Source organism: Lepisma saccharinum, chromosome 16 (genome assembly GCF_977018435.1).
Source record: "Lepisma saccharinum chromosome 16, izLepSacc3.1, whole genome shotgun sequence".
NCBI lineage: Eukaryota > Metazoa > Arthropoda > Insecta > Zygentoma > Lepismatidae > Lepisma > Lepisma saccharinum.
Genome location: NC_139244.1, coordinates 841,086 through 865,900, shown reverse-complemented (window position 1 = coordinate 865,900; position 24,815 = coordinate 841,086). Strand labels below are relative to the sequence as shown.

Here is a 24,815-nt window from a genome sequence, read left to right as displayed (position 1 = left end):
CCACACGAATTTTACTTTCTGTTTCACTGGTGCATATTTTTATCATACTAAAAAGCTTCTTAGGTATTCCAAACTCTACTAATATATTATATCATTTATCTCTTTTGACCGAATCATATGCTTTTTTGAAATCAATGAATAGCTGATGGACATTTTGATTATATTCCCACTTTTTTTCAAGTGTCTGTCTGATGTGAAAAATTTGATCTGTGGTTGATCTGTTGCGTTTAAATCCACATTGATAATCACCTATAATTTCATTAGCATATGGGGTTAGTCTTGTTAAAAGAATGTTAGATAATATTTTATATGTTGTTGAGAGTAGAGAAATTCCACGGTAATTATTGCAGTTCATTTTATCACCTTTTTTAAACACAGGAACAATTATGGATTCTCTCCACTGTTGAGGGATTTCTTCTTTATTCCATATTAAACAAATTAATTTATGAATTTGACATATTAATGAATTTCCACCATATTTAATTAACTCAGCTGGTATTAAATCAATGCCAGGTGCTTTGTTATTCTTTAGTCTTTTAATAGCATCTTTAACTTCAATCAAGTTAGGTTCTGGAACTAAAGGTTCTGCTGTGTGGACTTCATTTACTTCTGATTTATCTCCTACATGGACATTTAAAAGGTCATTAAAGTAGTTCTTCCATCTGTTTAGTATATCACTTGGATCAGCTAGAAAATCACCGTCTTTATCTTTTATCAAGTTTACCTTAGGTTGCCATCCCTTTCTAAAGTCATTTACACCCTTATATAAATCTCTGAAATTTTTATTTTTGCTGTTTGTTTCAATTTCGTTAATTTTGCTTTTCAAGTAATCTCTTTTTTTTACATCTAAACTTCTCGCTTTATTCTATTATAATTGTTCAGATTTGTATCATCACAGTTATTTAACCACCTAAGTCTAGCCTGATTTCTTATTTCTATTAGATTATGACATTCATTATCAAACCATGGCTTACTTTTTCTCGGTTTATGGTATTCTATACTTTCTTTAGCTGCTGATTCTATTGCATTACGTATGTGCTCCCAATTCTTATTTACGTCTGTTTCATTTATATTTTCATCATCATTTAAATCCTGCAAAACATCAAATCTATTTGACAGTTTAATTTGGTAATCTTTCTTAATTCTTTCATCAGTAAACTTTCCTGTATCAAATTTTAGAACTTTTAGATTTTGTTGCTTATGATTTATCACTGAGAGTCTTTCTCTTAATTTAGCAATTACTAAATAATGGTCACTGGCACAGTCAGCACCTCTATGTGTACGAACGTCAATTATACTAGTATGCCTTCTCTTATCAATGAGAATATGATCTATCTGATTATGAGTTTTACCATCTGGAGAAGACCAGGTATATTTATGGATATCTTTATGTTTAAAAGTGGTACTTTTCACAATTAAATTCTTTGAGGTTGCAAAAGTAATCAATCTTATACCATTATCATTACTTAATTCATGAAGACTTTCTTTACCAATCGTGGGTTTAAATGTCTCTTCTTTGCCAATCTGTGCATTACAGTCACCTAACAGAATTTTCATATCATACTGAGAAAATTTATCAAAGACCTGTTCCAACTCTGTATAAAAATCATCTTTAGTATTATCATCTTTATCTTCCGTTGGTGCATGTATGTTTATTAAAATAATTTTACACCACCTACCCTGTAAAACTGCATATGATATCCTATCATTAATAAATTCTACTGTTTTAAGAGCAGAGATAATTCTATTATTTATGAAAAAGTCTGTTCCAAAATTATGATTTACAGTACCACCATAGAAAAAAGTATAATTTTTAGTTTTACAATTCCCTTCTCCTGGCCACCTAACTTCCTGGACAGCTACTACATCTAATTTATACTTAACTATCTCATTAACTGTACACTGAAATGCCCCAGGCCGGTAAAGACTCAGAACATTCCAGGTGCCTAATTTAATATTTTTCTTATTCCTAACGTATTTCTTATCCTTAGTTCAGGGACCTCCCAAAGTAGTCCCCACCCGGAGATCCGAACGGGGGACTATTTTACCTCCGGAATATTTTACCTTGGGAACATCCATGGCCTTATATTGCTGTTTCTTGACATGGCTTTTTACAGTGCAGAGTTGTCAGCTCTACGCCTAACCCCCAATATGAATGGAGGAACTACTACAGAAGACGAACACAAACACATTAGACAACACAACTACTACACAAGACACACATAAACACATCACAACTATAACACAATATAAACACAAACACACCACAACTACTACACAAGACAATCAGCAAGTATTTTCTACTGCAAGGCGTGTATTCATTTATGATTCATATGTGTAAACTCAATCGGCAAGTGAAGTTCAAAGGCCATTTGAAACAGGATTCACGGGCGTAAAAGTTTCATGTCGTAAATAACTCTTTAAACTAGTTACGGAAACTTGCGCGCTTGATTCACGGACAGTCTACAGTGCCGACATACGGCCGCGAGCGCCTCGCTTGCCGATAGAGCAAACACTGACGCGGCGGTCTACACTTAAATACAGGGTTGTTATAGGTCCAGGAACCTATATATTCTAATGGTTTATATTGGGTTCCACTGTAGGGCCGGAACCGTTTTTCTCGCACAATTTAAATTCGGTTCAAGTTGTGTATTGTTTCCTTGAAAAAAAAAAATATATTCCTGGACACTATTTACATTTATTCGGAAAAAATATTTCTGGACCGTATTTAAATAGATCTAAAAAAAGTTTCCTGAACCGTATTTATATTGATCCGGAAGAAAAGGTTTCTGGACCGAATTAAAATACTTTAAGCATAAAAATAGATTCTTCACGGTCCAGAACCCATTTACACTTGCTGATTTTCTCTCCTGGACCGGAATTGAATCTATTTAAAATTCCTTTAACCACATTGCCTGCTTCAGTGGATAGACACGTGGTTTTCGTGTCGTATTGTAGATTGCAGCTCCTCTGCCTTGTCTCGTTGCAGCCGCCCTTGACGGCGCCGAACTCATGACGGCCGTGTCGTGCAAAGAAGCGTCGCCTTCCCCGAAGGCCTCGAGGGAGAAGCAGTTCAAAGGCTCCGTCGAGCTCTTCCACCTGCTCATCCTCTTTCGGAGAAACCTCGTCGAGATGTCCAGGAACTGGGTGAGTAATCTTCTGCTGGACTTTGGGTCAACCCATCGTCTGTTTCGAAGGATCATACCGTGATCAAAACTACCAGACACGTATATACAGAGCATTCCCTGACATTTGCTACGAGACTCGGCGGCAAGCGGCTCGGCATCAGCGCTTGTCTTTCCCGGTGAACGGGTCAGCGACAGTCGCTAGAGTCGGCTATTAAAATTACAGTTTCCATATTGTGTAATAACCTTGACTACAGAAGGTGTTGAAGATCATGTCCCTCTGCTGCAACACATTCCTGGCATCTCCCAAGGAAATTGGCATTTACACGTGCAAGTTCGTCTACTGTAATAATTCTCCCGATTTCTCGTACAATAATCTCTTTTAACTCACGGATGGTGTGCGGATTGTCTTTGTATACTTGGTTTTTCTTTCCACTTTTATTCAGAACGACCCTGTTACTCTAAACTTTTTACGAGGTTTAATATAAGCGACTGTCGCGGACCCGTTCACCGGGAAATACAAGCACTGATGCCGGGCCGCTTGCGCTAGTCTCGTAGCGAATGTCAAAGAATACTCTGTAGAAATGTATTTGGGGACAGGGGATGTCGAACCAAGCGTCTCAGAAATAATAATAATAATATAAATGTTTAAATTATCATAATTATATTATAATTGTGATAAATTAAAATATTACATTAATTAATATTTTATTGTTACTATTTCATTAACAGGTAACAAGACGGTATAAGTATATAAATATAACAACACATATTCATTATCTAGCTTAGGTGTAGTTAAGATCGCCAAAATTTATATAAAAATTACTGCCCTGACAAGAAAATTAATGTCAGATAAAAAAAAACAGCATATTTATTGAATAACAACAAAAATAGACTGTTAGATCCAGTTGACGAGAAGTAAAGTTCTGAATTAATATTTTATGCGAATACGCGACCGAACGTACCACCGACAAAACGAACCTACCACCTGACCGGCTACCTGCGAAGGGTCTTCAAATGAGTCTAAAAATATTTGCGATGCGACAAAACGTAGCATGGTTTTGCTGATTTCCATCACACTTTATCCACTCTTTGGACTGGCATTTTGGCGTGTTTAAAATCAGCTGTCGTCCACATTTTTTTCTTTTGTTTTATCTTTTCGTCCTTTTTTTTTCGATTTTCGTTTTACTTATGTCAGTTCTAACCTAACCTAACCTGGAGTTCCGACATTTCCGACACCGTCATTTGCGACACTAAGACTAAAACTGGGTTTTTCCCGTCATAAACGACACTGATTGGATTTTCCCCTACGATTTCTAATTTGTTTATCAGAATTAGCGACATTTGCGTACGTGCAGCAGCAATAGCGTCTCTGAAGAAAGTATTTCCCGAGGCTCAGATCAGTGGTTGTAATTATCACTTTAACCAATGTTTGTGCCGAAAGGTGCAGGAGTTGGGACTGACAAACGATTACAAAACAGATCCAGTCGTGCGGCTGTGTATAAGAATGTGTTCAGCTCTGGCTTACCTCCCTGTGGCGGACGTCGATGATGGATGGCTGTGTGTGATGGAAGATGCGCCAAACCACGACATATTGAGAAAATGTTTGGGTTATTTCGTTGAACAGTGGATGAACAACTCTGTTTTCGACATTTCCAGTGGAACTGCTCCCAACAGCGGCACAGGACTAACAATGCAGTCGAGGGATGGAACCATACAGTTAATGTATTGATGGACAAGTCAAGTCCTAACGTGTACCAATTAGTGAAGACTTGAAGATTAGAAGCTGTGTACAACGACTACTTATGCGAGGGGAGGGCCTTGAATCTTAAAGGGAAAAGTAGACGACGTCAGTACATTACATTAGATGAGAGAATACAAAGAACGTTTGCCGACTATGAAATGCATAGAGATCTTAAGCGCTTTTTGAGGAGAAGGGCGTACGTTCAGAAATTAGAATGAAAATAGTAAGATGTTGGTTCAACTACAAGAGAAACGACGCATTCTACATTTCTACATTGACAAGGGATTGCAGTCTGCTCCTATACCGACAAGGGATCTAAACAATCCGTCATTGACAAAGGATAAATACATCCAGCTTTTAAACACCCAGCTTCCATGATGCCAATGTGAAGGAAAACTAATAAAGGTTTTCAAAAACACATCAGCTTCCATGATGCTGCCAGTCCTAAGCCTGGATAAAGTGTGACGGGAAGCTATTTACACTTTGTGTCGCAGATGACGGTGTAGCAACTGCCATGGAATATATTTTCCATACAGTGTCACATATGACGGCAGAAATGCTAGTGTCGCAAAAGTCGTGGATTCGCCTAACCTACCCTACCCGAACCTAATCTAACCTTTGCCGTGTAGGTTGTCTAGAGTATAATTCTAAATCTTGGTAATTGGCGGGTCTTCCTCTCGAACCCTTTTCTTCGCCTCTTGCATACGCTTCTTCACATCTAACTGAGCATCATTCGGGACTCCACAAACGTGATCACTCGACGGACCACTAACCACTTCATTCTCTTTTGATTTTAAGTTCAAGCGTTTTCCTTTAAGTGGTACGTTTTGTCGCGGAGTAAATATTTTGAAGGTAGGTGTTCATCTGAGTGGTACGTTTCGTCGCGAAAACCCAGGTGGTACGTTCTGTCGGGACACCATTTTATGCATATTATCATTAGTAGTCTGCATAAATCTTTTGACATTATTCTTCAAGGTCATATTATCAATATACATGGCGTTTATATTGGCTGTGGGCCGAGATAGCGCGCGGCTTCAGACGACGCGGATGCCTTCATTTTCGACCCGTGACGTCCCGCTTATTTTACGAGCGAAGAAGCTCTCGATGCCGTACGCTATCTAGCGTCGTCCGTGCGAACTATTTGGCGCTCGAACGAAATCCTCTCGCTGCAACACTCTCTCAACAAGAGAGCAACCTCTGCGAGTTTCGTTTTTAATAGTGCTGATACCACTGATATCGATATGGGTTGGACTTTATTTACCGATAACAGCCGATACTTTTCCACCATTTGGATCGTTTGCGGGGTTGACAAAAATACTGCGCGACACTCTCGCAGTTTCCATTGATTTTTACCAATATTATGTGAAAAAAATGTATTTTGTTATTATTATACTTAACATATATTTTTATATTCTGCTGGAATTTTTAAATGTTTTACAACAAAACTATGGAAAAATTGTATCGAGTATCGGCTAAGCCCTGCAGCTTTAGATTCAACTGTCTTTAAAATTTTATTTTCAAAAAAACTCTTTGCTCGGATCATTCGCTACCACTTCATTATTATTCCGTGTCGCTTCCATAAAGCAAAGAGTGTTCTTTTATTTATTTATTAAACAAATGATGCCACAGAACATTGTTCCATTGAGACATAGATACATTTTGTTCATTACTTATATTTGTGCATAACATAAATTATTCCACTAATTACGACAGACATTCGCTACGAGACTCGGCAGCAAGTGGTCTGACATCAGCGCTTGTATCTCCCGGTGAACGGGGTCCGCGACAGTCGCACGCTACAGTCTGTTTTCTTCGCTCTCTTTCCCTTTCTGTTGACGTTGCAGTCTGACGCCAGTATAATCCTCCCTCGGAAGTTGTGTTGTGTCGTGTCCGTGTGTTGAAGATTGTGGCTTAATATGGCACCACAAAAGTTTACATTACAACAAAGGATTTATCTTGTCGAGTGTTACTTCGGAAAGAGGAATTGTGGAGAAGTGCGACGACTTTTTGCAACGAAGTTTCCTGGTGTTCCCGTTCCACATAGGACCACTATATTAAACCTCGTAAAAAGTTTAGAGTAACAGGGTCAGTTCTGAATAAAAGTGGAAAGAAAAACCCACGTGTACTTACTGAGGAAAAACTCGATGAGATAGGACAAAGGTTAGAACAGGCTTCTCGGAAATCTATCCGCCGTCTCTCAAAAGGAACGGGTATTTCAAAAACCCTCTAGGTCCCCCGATTTGTCAGCCTGCGATTTTTATTTATGGGGAAATCTAAAAAATAAAGTATACAAAGACAATCCACACACCATCCGTGAGTTAAAAAAAAGAGTATTGTACGAGATATCGGGAGAATTACAGTAGACGAACTTGCACGTGTAAATAATGCCAATTTCCTTCGGAGATGCCAGGAATGTGTTGCAGCAGAGGGACATCATTTTCAACACCTTCCGTAGTCAAGGTTAGTACATAATATGAAAACTGTAATTTTAATAGCAGACTCTAGCGACTGTCGCTGACCCGTTCACCGGGAAAGACAAGCGCTGATGCCGGGCCGCTTGCAGCCGAGTCTCGTAGCGAATGTCAGGGAATGCTCTGTACATTATACTTTAGTTTTGACGAGAGTAATTTCGATAATTCTTCTAGTGTTTCTTTTCTTGCAGACCATGACGTACTTGCTGGTGGTGATCCACATAGCGATAGGCATCCACGTGGGGGTCCTGTTCTCGGGCGTAGGGGCGGACGCCGCCAAAATGTTCTCCAACCTTTTTCTCATCCTCATCCTCCAGACGTACATCGTGTACACCTCCATGATGCCGGCCATCCTCACATGTAAGTGTGTGTTGTGGTGGGTGTGGGCGACAGAGAGTGCGCTGAAATTTTGTTATTGGGGAAACGGGGGACTTTATAGGAATCCTGTGCGGGTCCTGGGGCATACAATATATCGCGAGGCCTACAATCAAAATTTTTCAGAGGTCTAAAAAAATATGTATACAGGGTGTTACTAAAGTTCGTTTCCAACGCCTCGTATACGAAACACCTGTCGTGTCAGCTGAGGATCTCGTGACGATAGCAGACACGGCGGGGTTGTTTGCTCGCACTAGAAAATCGTTGATTCGGCGTTGTCATCTCTGCGTGGAAGTTAATGGCAGACAGTTTGCACATCGTCTGTGATGTGGTTCCCTCGGCACCTCCCCTTCTGCACACAGTGAGCATGTCGACACATATGCAATCTATCGCAGCGCCACCACCATCTTTGTTTTTCTACGTAATGGTGATGTCCACTACGGATATTCGCTTTCTTCTTAGTTGTCAGTCTCCACATATCACTCTCCGTAGATAACTCATCTCGCTAAACCCTTCCCTACCCCCATGACATCTGCCATGTGTTTTTTTTTTAATAGAGCATGCCGCATTTCTTTGTGGAACGCCCTTCGCCGCGGTCATGTGGTTGGCCGTTGTGCCACTATTTGCTTGTAAACATAATTTTCCCACTTTTTCCCACTTGAATAACTCCGAATGGGTGCCGTTTTCGGCATTTCGTCACATGAACTTTTGCGTTTATTTTCACTTGTAGAATCACCTCCTAAGCGTTGGAAACGAACTTTAGTAACACCCTGTATATAGTTGTCCCTTAGTCTGAAGTAGAGATTTCCTATATCACCTCAACACAATATTGTTACAATTAATTTATATATTTATTATTGTCACGTAAGAGTTAAATGTTAATGCGAGGAATTATGAGACGCTAATAAAAGTTTCTAAATTGTTGTTCTTTTCATTTCATATGTGCCACTAAAGCGACGTTCATTATATTTAATTACAAAACTAGGTGTGCTCAATATCAAACTATTATTTTCCGCGTCAAAGTGGCAAATTTTAATCATATTGAATAGCATTCTCTACCATAATTATATTTCTTTACTTTTCATTGAATTTTGACACTGTAGTGAATTTACATTGTTTCATATGGAATAATATTTTCACTTCATAATTTCCTTCTGTGATTAATCGAATAATGCATATTACCTATTTTTGATTGAAATATTTGAACACGGGATCTGTGTACTACATCGTTTAGAATATGATTTAATAAATTTTGAATATTTCAAAGCATGGCAAAACAATACATGAAGTCAGGATAAATCATATTAGTTGCTAAATTAGAAGTACTATCGTCCTATCAGCTCGTTATAAACCGTACATAAACGATAATTTTTCCCTAACGCGGGCGGGGGGGGGGGGCTCCCTAGGGCCAGGCTCTGTATGTTGGTGAGGCCCTTATATTTTGAAAAGTTAAAATTCCATTTCTCGTAATACTGACTACAATTAAGCAACAAGCAGCCAGCCTTCGTGGCGGAGTGGTTAGCACATCGCTCTACAACGCCATTGGTCCCGGGTTCGAATCCCGGCCTGGGCATGGGTGTTTGTGAATGTCCATTCATCAATTTCATCATAACTCATCCACGTCTTCGCAAATTAGTCAAAAGTGGCACAAAAGCGAAGAAAAATAAAGCAAATCAATCAATAAACAACATGCACTGAAGATAAAAAGTGTTAAAGCGCCACAAGACAATGGTCCCAGGAGACCACACAATTTTTGGTCAACTTTTAATCTCAGGGGTGTTATTGAGTACAACAATTCATCTGTGTTGCTTAACACCTGTGAGGTTGAAGTAAGTCTTGAGGCTTTCCTGGCGATGAATGATGAAAATTCTCTCGGGCTATCGACCAGGTGAGTTGTGGAAAAGATTCCAAGCTTTCGAAAGCTAACAACACGCCCATTTTCTACCCAGAACTTCCAACGTCCTCCAGTTGGACACCAGTCGTCACAAAGTTAGTCCACTGCTACTTTTGTCGGGAACATGAGACGCTTTTATCACTCATTAGGGCTTGCTGGGTAGAAAAGAAACACAACATACTTTTCAAAGTAAAAACACAGTTTTATAATCGCTTATATTTCCTAATCACTTACCAATAAAACACTAGAACATTCAATACTAACGTTGGGCAATTCACTCACATATAACGAAAGTCAAATTACATAATTAATTGCTTACTTTCAACATATCGGCAAGAAAAAAACTCGATAACCGAAAAGCTATACTTGAATTCTCTCCGTTTCCGAGTTCTTATTGATTTTTCACCTTCACCTGTTTTCCAAACTCAGTCTGTCATCAGGTGAGAAACATTCAGGTGGGTTCACTTCCTCTGCTGAGAGGAGAAAGTGACGTCAACACGAACAGATTTTGACGTAATTATAAACATATATACAAGTTCCAACCACAACTGTATCAATCTAACTATAATTGTCTGTGACAACTTGCACATTATTTGAAGTAATAAACATTTTAAAAATCTTAACTTCTTACAAATATAAAGCCTTAAACTCTGAGGTTCGTTACAAACTTCTACCCTGAAGATGGGAGTGACGTTAGCTCTTGAAAGCTTGGAATCATTTCCACAACTCACTTGGCCGATAGCCCGAGAGAATCTTTTCACCTGTGAATTTGTTTGAGTTTTTAAATCTACTTTAAGCACATTAAGGCTAATCGGGACTGGACCTACAGTTTAAAGTGGGGTCCGAACCACTATGTGCCTCCACTGGGTATCGAACCCGGGACACCAACACAGATATCATAAGCGCGAGATCCTGTGCTGTGGCGCGCGTCGCACACTCTTAACAGCGGTCCTGTCCCCAATAATAAATTAAATTGAATTTTAAGCTAAAAGTGTTATATTTTTCTGTTAAATTATTATTTGTAATGGAAACTAATACGTCGTATTTTATATCTCTTTCGTTTCCACATTTTTAATATGCATTTGTACTTTAATATCGATGTTTAGTAAGGACTTGGAGGTGTGATTCCAGTTAGAATAGAATAGTATTTATATTTTCTACTGAGCGAGGTTCAGTCTAGGGCTGCTCTACCACCTAACCTAATATAGGTGGGTTTCATGTGACGTCATGATCCGCGCAGCCGCCAATTTTGCGGCCAATTTTATTTGTAATTAGTTTATAAGGAAATATTCACCACGTAGCAGTGGCGGCGGTTGGGTTCCAAAACCGGGGGGCAAGGTGCCAAAACTGGGGGGGGGGGGGCAAAGACAGTATATTTCTCTTTGTAGATAAGGTTTAGCATAGTGCTGGAGCAAAAGTGGCGAAAAGTAGGGTGGCAACTGCCCTCCCTCGCCCCCCCCCCCCAATCGCCGCCACTGCCACGTAGCGTTCGTTACATCTGCACGTTTGTTTTAAATAATGAATGTCAGTGTTCGTTGGATTCCGTATGCTTACAAGGAATGGCCTCAACATGGCTGCTCGAAGTTTGTGACGTAGGTGAAAACCAGTGATTTGCGTCTACGTGTAAACAACAATAAATAGTCTACATTCTACACGTAGACTACTTTATACACGTAGATAACGTAATCTATGTAAACAGCATGACGAAAGGTGAAAACTTAGCTAAGGGCGTTGTAGAAGTAAAACAAAATTATACTACGTATCAGTTGCTAATGTGTGAGAAAAACTTTTCATACTTTTCCTTTCAATTTCGAACAATTTCTCACATTGGAAAAAGCCTAAGGTAGGAAATATTTTAGTGTTTTGTGGGAAAAGGACTACTTTTGCTTCACGACTGCCATCTGTTGTTTTCTTTTGCATACGATTTATTTTCTTTCGAAGTTGGTAGAAGAGAAGAGAGAAATTTTGTTGTAAATAAGATCCTTGTCAGTTCGTTAGGAACAAATATAGTTGAAAATGTCACTTTCCTTTCATTAAAGCCTTCAAAATCATTTCCAATGTACAGCGTGTCCATAAATATACTGTCATACTTCAAAGTGGTATTACGTCGCTTTGGATAATCGTATTTAAATGAAATTGGTGACATTTGGAAAAAAAACTCAAATATTTTATTTTACAACTCATAGATAACGAGTGGCCCTGCAGACATCAAGGTGATATTCCCATTCATGCCACACACGCTCCAACATATCCACAGGGATGGACTGGATTGCAGAAAGTGTTGGCCACGAGACGAGACTTTGGCCTGTCTCGTCTCGTGGAAATGCTGTGAAGTGCTGTCTCGTCTCGAAAATATTCGTTTGTTCTCGGGACACATGATCAATCTCGTCTCGTCTCGAATTTTTAAAAGCCTGTCCCGTCTCGTCCCGTGGGCAACACTAATTGCAGAAGTGATGCGAATTTGCAGTTCTTGCAGGTTTTGAGGCAATGGGGGTACATAGACACAATCTTTTATGTAACCCCATAAAAAAAAGTCACAGACCGACAAGTCAGGTGACCTCGGCGGCCAATTGTAGAAGACCTTCACCAAACTCTGCGTGGAATGATAAAACACACCAACACGTTCACCAAACTCTGCGTGTAATGATATTCTAAAACACACCAACTACGTTCTTAAATCTTCTGTAATAACAACACAATTTTAAAGGAAAACATTCACATGTAACCTGCCTGTCTGCTAAATATCCAACAATGAACCCGCATCGTCCATTGTTGTCAGGAGTGAATTTATTTCAGTTTCTATGTTTGATCTCGTTCATTGTTGTCCATTGCTGATATTGGTGTCCATTGTTGACATGCACAAAAATATTTGAGTTTTTCTTTCAAATGTCACCAATTTCATATAAATACGATTATCCAAAGCGACGTAATACCACTTTAAAGTATGACAGTATATTTATGGACACGGTGTACTTTAGATTGTCTACGTAGTCTATGTAAACTACAACCAAATGTAATCTACGCGTAGATTACGTGTATACAACGCATGTAGACGTAAACGTATAGTGTACGGCACATCACTGGTGAAAACACGCCTGTACAGAACGGTTACATTTCTAAGCAAGCGTATGACTTTTTTTAAAAAAACAACAAAAAAGGTAAAAAGAGCTCCTTAGATGTTATACAGACAGTATAGCCTATGCACACAGTTCCTTTAAAGAAGTGGATTTCAATACATATCGCATAAAATCTGTCTCCGCTATTGTGTATAACTAATTGTCTATTTCCTTTCTATTGCCTAGTTCCATCTGAGATCTCAGTGATATCCAAAGAACATTTCAACAATTGGTATTCTCTTAGGAATTACTTCATCGCCAAAACATTAACCATGATCCCATTCCAGGTGAGTAGCACTTACGCCAGTTGAGGCTGGGGTAGGTTTCAAGGATGCAGGGGTCACTCAGAATTTTCCACCAATTATTTAGAGCCAAAATGACCACAAATTGAGCCTTAGTGAAAACTTTGAGGGGTTGAGTAAATTCTGGCGGATTACGGGTTGTTGGGACATGTGGATAAAATCACTGAGAGGATGTAAAAATATTGTCGAGTTCATGTGGTCCTGGCTGCTATTGTATAAGTAGAATAAAAGGTCTAAATATGGACTAAGGCTAAAAAAAATCATTCACAAATATGTATTTCAGTGGGTTAAACAAAATTGTTTATTATGTTTTTGTTATGTTTTATGATTAGAACGTATTTATTCAATAATATAAAATATTTCAACATTCAGTGTTTTAGCGATGTTTTCAAGTCTGAATTTTTAATCACTTATTGTGGCGTTTCTATTCGTTGATCATAAACAGACCTCCGCTTTTTCATTATTTTGGGGTACTTTATGCATTGTAGCATGTTATTATATATATTTTAATATTAGACTGACATGCTGACATCTCCTCTCAGGAAAGGAAAAGGAAATTTTGAAATTCTAGTGCAAGCATGAAATGAATACATTACAAAACAGGACTACCTACAGAGCACGTAGTTTGTTGTTTTGCCGCAGATGCCTCTGTCAGTTACTCCTCGCTAGCGCCATCTCGCGCAACCTTTTGAAACTACATCCAGCCTGACGTGAGCTGCGACTAAACCACAATACTAAACAATAACATGATATTTGAATAACTACTGTAGTAGGCTACAGATTTATACACACAGGCAAAAGGCACCAAAATGATTAAAGTAGCTACTTAAAAAAGCGTAAGAAAAAATCTCACACTAGATTTTCGTACAAAACATTATTTATGTTTATTGTAATAGATAGACCACAAACAAAATAAATAACCTTCGGTCAGAAGCCGACGATTACTGACGTCTTCTGGTAATAATCTGCATTTCAAATCTCTATTAAATAAGTTAATAAATAACAACCATAACGCTCTATGTATATTTTGACATATCCTGGCTCAACAGGGGGGCATGAGAGAAAAGATACTTGTTCCTTGGTAATGTTTCCCCACTTTGTGTCGTATCTTTATATCGTTATGTATATCACGACAATTGAAAGATATAATAATGATGGAAGAAAATAATAAACATTCTTTACTTCTCCGAGAATCGGATGCACTATCCCTACTTTCGCCGTGTACGTTAATCCCTATAGACCACGGAGTATTGTCTGAAAAACTATGTAAATACTAATTGCGGGAAAATTGCACCTCCTGGATCCGCCACTGGGGTAGGGCACCACACATTCTCGATCCGGCCATTTTCGAGGTGATGTGATGAGCACTACGCTCCGGCCGCATTTACCCGTTGCTCCAAGGTAATCGTTGATTTGAGGCTGGGTGGACCCCAGAGCAGCTTTATGCGGGGAAAAGGCCGGAAAAATTCCGACCGTAGATTACCGAACCCGGGTCTCCAGCGTGGCAGTAGGACGCCCTATACACTATACCACCTATTAAAAACTATTTACAGTGCTCAGTGACTTCATATTTCGCACTGAAAACAGTTTCGGCGTTGAGGCTAATACACAGAAAAACAACTGCTTCACTATTCTGTACATGGTGGAGATGCAGGGACTATCTAGAACATGACGTTATCAACTAATGTACTTTCCCTTCCAGATGATATCGTACGCATGCTTCGTAATTCTCGTGTACTTCATGACGCTGCAGCCCTTCGAGTGGGACAGACTCCTTCGGTTCATCCTCACGTCGTGGCTCATCGGCTCCATTGCGGAGGGCTTCGGGCTGACGATAGGAACGCTGGCAGGGATCGTGGTAAGTTGACGATTCGAACGCTTGCAGGAGTTGTCCTAGAATATTTTAGAAAGGTTTGTAGGAATCAGGGTTGTTAAAAGTCCACGAATTTTAAATAAATTCAATCCCGGTCCAGCAGAGAAAATTAGGAAGTATAAATGGGTTCTGGACAGTATAAAACCTTCTTATCTCCGAAGGATTTCAATTCGGTCGAAGAACCTTTTTTCCGGACCAATTTAAATACGGTCCAATTTCCGTATTGAAATGAAACAATACGCAAATTGGACCGAATTTATATTGTGCGAGAAAAATTGTTTCGGTCCTGTTTCGGAACCCATTAGAATTTATGAGTTGATGGACCCTTTAACAGCCCTGGTAGGAATCATGGTAGGCTGGTGTTGATTAGCTCTGACGATAGGAAGCTTTGAAGGATTAGTATAGTGGTAAGTTGTCGAATTGGTCTGACGATAAGAAGGCTTAGGGCAGTATTTCTTAACCAGCGGGCCGCGTCCCTGGCAGCAAGAGATTCTCCTAAAATTACCATTTTTAGTTTGCAGAGTAATTTTCAATAACAAATATTTTGTAGTGGAAATATTCTGATTTTTCGGTGCTCAAAATTTACATTTACGAAATTAATTCAATGATGTTAACTACAATATTTCATTAGTGGTTGACAACTTATTTAAACCTTATTTTAAATTATCAACAAGCCTAGACACAATCGAACTATTATTGGTTATAATTAGGTCATACACATATTAATATGTATTTAATTTCAGTGATACATATTAATTACAAAGTTAAAATTAGAAAATAATTTATGACCAAATTGTTGGGATAGAGGTATCGACTTTTGAGCAGATAATTTACAGGGCCGCGGTTTCACGAATGTTGAAAGCCACTGGCTTAGAGGAACTGTGGTAAGTTGATGTTCATTTGGTTTATGCCGTGAAAGTTTCGTGCGGTAACACGCTGTGTATGTTGCCTGTATTGTATACACGTATGGTATGTAGAGACAGGAACGAGAAGGATAGTTTTGAACAGAGGCGTAACAGAAATCTACATCTCGATATCATCGCTACATATAACTAAAATGCACGACTGTCCGGAAAACATAGAGGGCGCCTACGATCTCCTACCTTCTAACGCTCGACGAGAAAGATATGGGTTACAAAGAATTTAAACAGGATTAGCAAAATCTGAGCTTTTCAAAAAAGAAACAAAACTTTTTTTTTGTTTCAAACATGTTTTAATCAAAAATGAGAAAAACATGATTTAAACAAATAAAACGATTAATACAATGCCAAGAAGACATTTTCTAAGAATAATGATTAATAAGAAATCTGTTAATTGTCCAAGGAAGTACTGTATTCTTAGTTATAAAGTAAACGATTGACTAACTTCTTAAAATATAAAATACCTATTTCAGTTACTCGTAAATCTCGCATGTAAGCTGTTCGAGAAGGTTGAGAAGGTTCGACAATTGCACAGTTGCCAGGTCCCCTTTTATCCCCGTAGTAGTTACTCAGTTTTCCGAAATATCACATTTTATTGTGATTGCAACAAAATACATTAACATTAACAACATTGTATGTTAAGTGTGGAACAAAACTGTTTCATCCATACGTCAATTGTAAAAGTGTTGTAAGAAACACACGCATTTTTTAAAACTTTTAAAACACGATAATTTAAACACTTTGTTTGAAACTGAATTTAAATCAACAATATAATCAACGTTTCATTCAATAATTTGTATTGTTACCACAATTTCACCAAAAATATGTACTGAACAATATATTTATTTACAGAACGGCACATTCCTGGGACCTGTGATCTCGGCGCCATTTCTAACGTTCGCTGGTGTGATCATAAGGTTCCCGGACATGCCCAGCTACCTGCACTGGCTGAGCTATCTCAGCTACATGAGGTACGGCGTCATCAGCTACGTGCAGACGCTCTACGGCTACGACAGGGACGTTATGGAGTGCTCCACCAAGTACTGTCACTTCCGGTACCCGAGAAAGATCATCACGGAGATGCAGATGGATACGTGGTACTGGTGGAACATCATGGCGCTGGTTTTGTTCTGTGTCGTGTTTCGGATAATGTCTTATTATTCTTTAAAATATAAGTTATCGAAAGACAAATAAACCTATTTTTTTCACGTGCGCTATTTATTCAAACATTTACCTTCCATCTTGCAATCCTGAGTCGAGGACAATTGCAATCAGGTTGACTGATCTCTGATGGAAACGAACTGGGATTTCCATCAACATTACTTTTAATTTTACTGTCTCGAAATGAATTACACCTAATGATCCGCTTCTCAGACTTTTTAAAAAACGAGGCATTTTTGACCCTGCTGGAAATTTCTACTGTTTACAGTAGACAAAATCTACTGCTACAAATTGTACCCTACAGTTTCCTCAAATATCTACTGAAACCCACTACAGTACACGTGCAGTACATGAACTACAAATGTAAATATTCTCTTCAATATTATACAGTTTGGTCCAAATAAAATATCCCCACTTGCAATATTTGTTTATTTCTTTATATATTTCAACTTAAATCTGTTTCAATGTCAAAGGAACGCCAATATGATTTATTTTAGAAACAAGTATCAATTAACTGGTGACTGTAGATAACAATGCCTATTATTGACATCCTTTCACACAGATAACACAGGCCTGCATGGGTTTGGATGACTCGCAGATTACTGTTGCCCCTGAATAATTTCAGCATGCTGATTCCAAAAATGAAATCCATTTTTACCCATCACGTCTAGTTTTTTCCCCCAGAAAATAGCAATATATTAACTGCCTTAATTTCACAATAAAATGTGTAGTTCCATGATTTCCTCAATAGATGGCTCTCTTTAGATGATGGTAAAATATTGGCTATGTATAGCTCGACCACAAGGAAAAAAACCTTCCGTCAAAAGCGTTCGCGCATCTTCCCCGCCGTTATCGGTGCTCGGGGCAGTGTTGCCAGGTTAGACTTGAAAAAATCGGGAGAATCTTCCTTGGGAAAGTAGAAGATCTGCTACAATATCCGATGATGTAATAGTAGTGGATGAACAAAGTTCTCGGGGGCGGGGGGCGAAATAGGCGTGGGTAAAAGTAATAAAATAATAATAATGTCCTACCACAAATGACTATCTTTTGGCATAATTTCACAGTTCAAACAGCACTTTTCACGGCTGAGTGGAGTTCCACTCTACCTCTCCCCTCCATGTTCAAGTAAGATGAGCAGGAAACGTGTTTTTGAGCAGGCCGTTGGAGGTGCCATAGCAATAGTTTATTAAGGAATTCTCCAGAGAAATCAATAGGTCTGGCAACACTGACGTGAACCGCGCTGAAGGCTCCTTCACCTTGTCCTTTCCCCCACCCGCCAGCGCGATGAGGTTCTGCGCAGGTTTCTTTCCTTGTGGTTCCACTATACAATAAAAAGCCTCCAATTTCGAACTATAAATGCACATAGAATAGTAAGCCTTTAATCCACCTTCCATCTTCACAAGACACATTGATATGAGAATTGTAAACTTTGATTACGTAAATTCCATTTTCGAAATCCCTCATAAAAACTTCCTTCACAAAATGTCCAAAACTCAATGTTATAATTTAGTGTGTTGATTAAACTTAATGACGTGGAGAAAAATCAGGATCTAGGGGAAAATCCTGACGTGATGGGAAGAAATATATGTCATGTGCATGACCAGCATTCAAAATACTTCCAGAATCACCTGTTGGTTTGTAAACATCCGAAATTTCCTTTGATTAAATTTATTTTATTGCATTCTGTAATATACGTAATGAAATGGCGAATATGATAATTTTGATTGTGAAATAGTGAAAAATCCTGACGTGATGGGGAAAAATGTATATCATGTGCATGATCAGCAATAAAAATACTTTACTTTCAGAATCACCGAAATGTCCTTTGTTTAAATTTATTTTCTTGCGTTCTGTAATAGGTGTAATGGAATGGCGAATATGATAATTTTGATTGTGAAATTGTAAAAATTTTAAATGTTATTGGGAAAAAATGGACGTCATTTTCGTGATCAGCACTAAAAATACTTTCGGATTCACTTATTGATTTGGAAACAACCTAATTCCCCTTGCATAAATTAATTTGATGCGTTAGGTAATGGATGAAATGTATTGGCGAATATGGAATTTTGATTGTGAAATTGTGAAAAATCCTGACGTGATGGAAAAAATGGATGTCATTTCCATGATCAGCATTCAAAATACTTCCATAATCACCTATTGATTTCAAATCATCCGATTTTTTAAAAAATGCAGGGTGGTATAATCGACGTGAATTACATCATACATACACACGAATTTAATTGTATTTTAATACGTGTATGTTTGATGGCAATGTTGTAGATGGTTGTGTTTGTTTTTATTTCTGCTAAACAATTTTATTTCAACACCCCAGAGTAATTTTCTTGCATGTGTACTTGCATCTGGACAAGTACTGACTCGACCAATTTACGCATGATAGTGGAAGCGAGGGCATGGAGGGGAAAATGCGGTAGGCTGCTACCATTCGTTTGCATCAGCGCGCACTGCATTGCTCTGCCCACTCGCTTTCTCCCATTTACTACCACATGGTCTTGCTCCACGGATTCCCAAGACACAGTATAGGTAGTTCTCTATTAGCAAACTTCAAAATTATTGGTTAAATTAGGTTAGTTTTCATTCTCATGTGCTTTCAATAAAACCTTTGGGTGGGGATATTTTTTTTGGAACAAAATGTATTTTATATGGTATGTACTATGTAGTGTGTTTGGCTTAACATGCTGGCTGCAAACATAGCTATTTATAACTCATGATTAACAGTTTTCATTTATATCTATTTGAAAATCTGAACACAGTAGGCGTTTCGAAACACCTATTGACGTACTGAAAACAGTAGACTGAATTTTAAGCAGGGTTAAAATATAGATCGTAGTCAAAACAATCGAAACACATTGCAAATGAAAATATCACTAAAACTCGAAAGCGGAAGGAAGGACCAATCACCATTGTAAACGACTGAGCAATAGAACAACAAGGGGTATGATCGATCACCAGCCCCGCTAGCTGTGGTTTTACAGCTGCTGAATTGAAAACTGATTGACTGACTTTCAAATAGGGTCACATTAGCACATGGGCTATTTGTGTCTGTCATACAATATTGGGACACGCCCCTTAAGCAGGTACGTAGCCAAGGGGAAACTCTGAGTGCTGAAGCCAGTTACAAATATCTAATTTAAATAGTGTATTGGTAATTTTACTTCATTAGAAGGATTAAACATCTTTAATAAGTTTTAATATACTGAGAAATTAATCTTTAGTACTTCTACCCCCGAACGTTCTTTCCTTTAGATGTCGGCTGCCGATAAGCGATAACCCCTCCCCCCTCCTCCCCGCGAAATAAAATTCTGGCTACAGGTATGCCTTTAACTAAAACAGAGGGCAGAACCCTGACAATAACATAAAATGACTGTTCAATAACTTTCTCGTTCAATTTCTAAAACTTTAAATCCTTACTATCTACTAAAAGCTACATCTTCGAGGATAAAATTAGCCGAGGTTAAAAAGCTCAGGCTGTACCTCTCGAGAATTATGTCGAATACTTTTCTAATCCAGAGATTTCGATGATTTAAAAAATAAAATGTGTTGCGGTACATGGAAACAACAAATAACGGATATTTGATCCAGGCCTGCCAGAAGTAAAAGAACCTCATATCTGAGCAGGCCCGTACCCAGGATTTTTTTGAGGGGGGGGAAGCCAGAAATCTTGGTTATATATACGTATCAGTGGCGAAGCGTGACATTTTTACGTAGTCATCGCAAGATTTGTCAAACGTCAGGGTCGATTTTTCTACGGAGAGGGGGTGAGGACACAATATTTCTCAGCGATAAACGCCAATTCAATGTAAAAGCTCATACCACAGACCTTACGACTACAAAAGACACATAATTCTATCCCATACGACGACTATTATTATTAAATATGATGGAAACTGAAATGCAATCACCTCAATTGTCGCGTTTAAAGGTAAGAAGAACCTTTATGGTTCGTCGCCAACCGTTGTTTTGATAATGAAAAGCAGATTCATATCGTTCAATGTGTGCTTTTCCTCTTAACAAGTGGAAATAGCAAACATTCGAGCGGTGTGCCCAGAAGTTTCGAAGAGGGGGCTACTTTTTAGTAGTCATCCCTGAAGTCCTCATTTCTTTCTTTTCTTCCCAAGAATATTGAGCCTAAGCAAATCCTCACCACCCCTCCTTGAGCACGCCACTGGACACTCGGAAGAATCTTGATGACTCCAGACAAACCCTGCCGTGGCTGTAAACCTGGAGATGGCGCTGAAAAAAGGGCCTGTTATGACCCAGACCTTCAAGAGTGGAGGAAAGTACAGGTCGTTGGACCTGTCTGCCTGTTCGGAAGCGTTCGGCTCTTCTCGGCACCGGGAGAGAGCAGAGAGAGTCGCACCATTCTGCGATGAGCTGGGCCGACGAACACCATTGCATTCAATAGGAAACTTAGCGGGAGGGTTCGGCGCTAAGATTAGCGAATCTCTTGCGTATTTCGAGCTGTTACATGCTGTCGCTTGGCTTATTTCGCACAAATATGCAAGTATTCTGACTTATTATTTTTACTGATTCTCTAAAATATATAAAATGCAATATTTTTATTATTTTGCTTGGTTGGAATTTATGTACTGATACCAGCCGATACTTTTAAGTCATTCACGGGGTTGTCAAAAACACTTTCGCGAAGTCTAACTATCCTAGAAATTACGCAAATTCAAACTTTCTGTTTATTTTGCACTAATTTTGCTCGAAAAACTACATTTTGTGATTACATAATACCTATTTTAATATTCTGATGTAATCCTTGAATATTCTAAAGTAAATTTCTTCGTAAGTTGATGCATATAATTGGAGAAGAAAATTTACACACCAATGTTGATCAATATTTTGAACAAATATTAATTATTGCAATTTTCAGCTATCGGTATCGCTGGGAATCGGTAAGAGTACTGTCAGGCATCGGAATCGGCTCAGCCCTAACATATATATACCGGGTGGTCCAAAAGTCACGGAACGGTCACATATCGTGAGAAATACACATCGAATCGGAAAACGAAAAAATACGTGTTTAATAAGTGAAAGAAAGCTATTCAATGATACACACTTGATTCCCCAGCCCCGCCCCCTGGGGGCGGGGCGGGGGGCAACTGTGAAATTTTAAATGGAAACCCTATTTTGTATTGTAGAATCGGAAAGAGGACTTCATTCCGAGTCCAACGAGCTATCAACCATCCTCCTAGCTCAGTTAGGAACGGAGATATGGCGATTTAAAAAAAAAAGCGTGAAAATTTCATAAAACCCAAAAAAAATTTCAAAGGGACGCTCTGGCCCTAATTGAGCTAGAGTAAAAGCGATTGCAGATTCGGAATCTGCACGTCAAGACCTTTCAATACAGTATATGGAAAGGGGGGGGGGTCCTGCGAAAATTTCCAACAACTTTTAACTTCAGATTCGTGATTAGGAAGCCTCAATTAGTGAGTATGTGAAGAAAATCGAAGAGGCGTCCGGTCATCTTCGGTCGTTCCTTGCTTTATTTTACAAATTACGATTTAATATATGCTTAATTAACATTTGTTGTACATTGACTGACTTTCGTCATTAATATTTTGAGTTTATGAAGCGGTAGGCATGATAGTATTTGACTTCTCCAAAACGCATCTCCGCGAGGTGAAAATGTACATAAGCATTATCATTCATTATCATAAACCACGGAACGTTTTCACTATTTAGCAGGGGTACCGACTGCAGTTATCGAGGTGGACTACGTGGAAGTGAGGTTCACTTTTGAATGCTTTGTGAAAAAAAAAAAGATCACCTCTTGAAAACTTTCAATGATGCAGAGGCATAGTATAAACTGAAGTATCCCGATTTTTTCATCAGCCTACCCCACAAGCAGTGGTGTGTCCAGAAGTTTTGAAACGAGGGGATTATATTTTTTTAGTAGACAGTCCTCATTTTGCCATCTATTCCTATCTGGCAAAATATATGTTTGGGGGGTCACGACCCGCCAACTCCTCCTTGGATACTCTAATGCGCACAAGCCGCCTGCAAATCCGAGTGTGTCCTGTACTCATGTACTACATACACAACGTAATGTAGACATTGCTTGAGACAAGAGAAATATTAGTTTGCGCTACTACAACCGTAAAATTGACACAGAAAACACGGTTGGGTTAAAGTAAGACTTGAAGCTTTCCTGGCGACGAATGATAAACAGATTCTCTCAGGCTATCTCACTTCTAAACTGAAGCAGTGTTGCCAAAAGGAAAAAGGGATGAAAATACCACAATTGCAGGGAAATTTTAAGGTCATCTGACTACATTATTACAGTTTATGTTAATGTCGATTTTCATATATACATTTTTATGTTATTTATTTCTTTTGCTATTCCTACTTGTTTCTGATCCTTAAAGTTTATTGTACGTTGCTTTTATGCATCTTTGGATAAATAGTAACGATGAGGATTAACGATTAAATGGATTCCTGACCAGGATTAAAAAAAAATCAAAAGAATAACGAATTCAACAATATACTTTACTACGTACTAATACTGCTTCCACCACCACCACTAATAATGCCGCTACTACTACTACTAATTATTATTATTATATAATTTGCTTAGGTGAAGGGAAAAATTGGTTCAAAAAGGGAAATTTTGCCCCTTGGAAAGGGAAATTGTGCCCCCATATTGTGGCAACACTGCCCTGAAGATGAGAGTGATGTTAGCTCTCGAAAGCTTGAATCATTTCCACAACTCACCTGATCGATAGCCCGAGACCGAGAAAATCTGTTCACGGTTGGGTTAGATAAAATACATGGTTACGTAAAAGTTACTATGCATGTACGGAAGAAAAATGCATGTACATTACCTCACTGGACGTCACACGGTGCCATCGGGTCGGTTCATTGCTGCTTTCTTGACCTTTGGTGTTGTTGACTCAAAGAGTTCAATTCAACCGGCCACTTGTCTTTGCCGTACACATCACATTACAATGCAGCACAGTCCCTTACGCGATAAACACGCTCCTACAAAAACACGTGAAAGATTGTTCGCAGTTCAAGTTTTTAGGCAATACTCTGGCAGTTCTAATTCACTTGAAAACATAATCAATTTCAGAAAAGCACACTTTCGATATCCAGTAGCTGCACGTCGTAATCGGAAGCAAGATCGGGCTTGCACCTGCGTTCTGCTTCCGAAACTTGTGGGAGCGAACTGCACGTCTCACTTATCGAACACCGTATTGAACACCGTCGTCTACTGACGTCACGATAAATGCTTTCCTTGTTAGGTTTAGAGCTCTTAGCATAAATAAAAACCTTTTCGGTCAAGCCCAGAAAAACTGCAGCATATTTACGCTACGGGAACTAAACCTAACAACAAAGGTATTTTAGAACAGACGTCAGTAGTCGACGGTGTTCAATGCGGTGTGCGATAAGTGAGACCCGCGAGGCTGCTATCGTGGTTACGTGACTGCGGCAAAGCAAGCTATACACTCATTTTCATCTTCATCTTCACGATTAGCCAAAAAGTCTCAGAAAAGCGAAGTAAAATAAACCAAATCAATCATTTATATATTTCTATATTACGCCGCTTTTCTACCTCTTGGGTTAAATGCGACGATGAGGATGAATGATGAGCCGAAGGAATGGCGATGGGATACAACCACATCTGTCCAATGTTCGAACCTTGGACCTCTGGTTTCGTAGCGTGTTATACTCAGTGGAATTATTAGGAAGAAAAACTGTAAAAGTAGGGTGAAAAGAAGCAAAGTTGTACGATGCATAAAAAGCCATGTTTAGTTCTTCTAAAACCTTCCAATTATCGAGTTCGTGTTTTAAGAACACTTAGCACATA

The 24,815-nt window shown here is 38.8% G+C and overlaps 1 protein-coding gene across 1 annotated transcript in view; it reads left to right on the top strand.

Annotated features, from left to right (window-relative positions):
• LOC146000184 (ATP-binding cassette sub-family G member 1-like) overlaps positions 1-17,028 on the top strand; it is a 134,895-nt gene extending 117,867 nt beyond the window's left edge. Inside the window, exons 7-11 of the mRNA XM_083137537.1 lie at positions 2,990-3,147; positions 7,532-7,700; positions 12,912-13,012; positions 14,730-14,885; positions 16,673-17,028. Coding sequence (XP_082993663.1) covers positions 2,990-3,147; positions 7,532-7,700; positions 12,912-13,012; positions 14,730-14,885; positions 16,673-17,014 — 926 coding nt within the window. The 3' untranslated portion in view covers positions 17,015-17,028. The remainder of the gene's footprint in view (positions 1-2,989; positions 3,148-7,531; positions 7,701-12,911; positions 13,013-14,729; positions 14,886-16,672) is intronic.
• Positions 17,029-24,815: the final 7,787 nt, after the last annotated feature.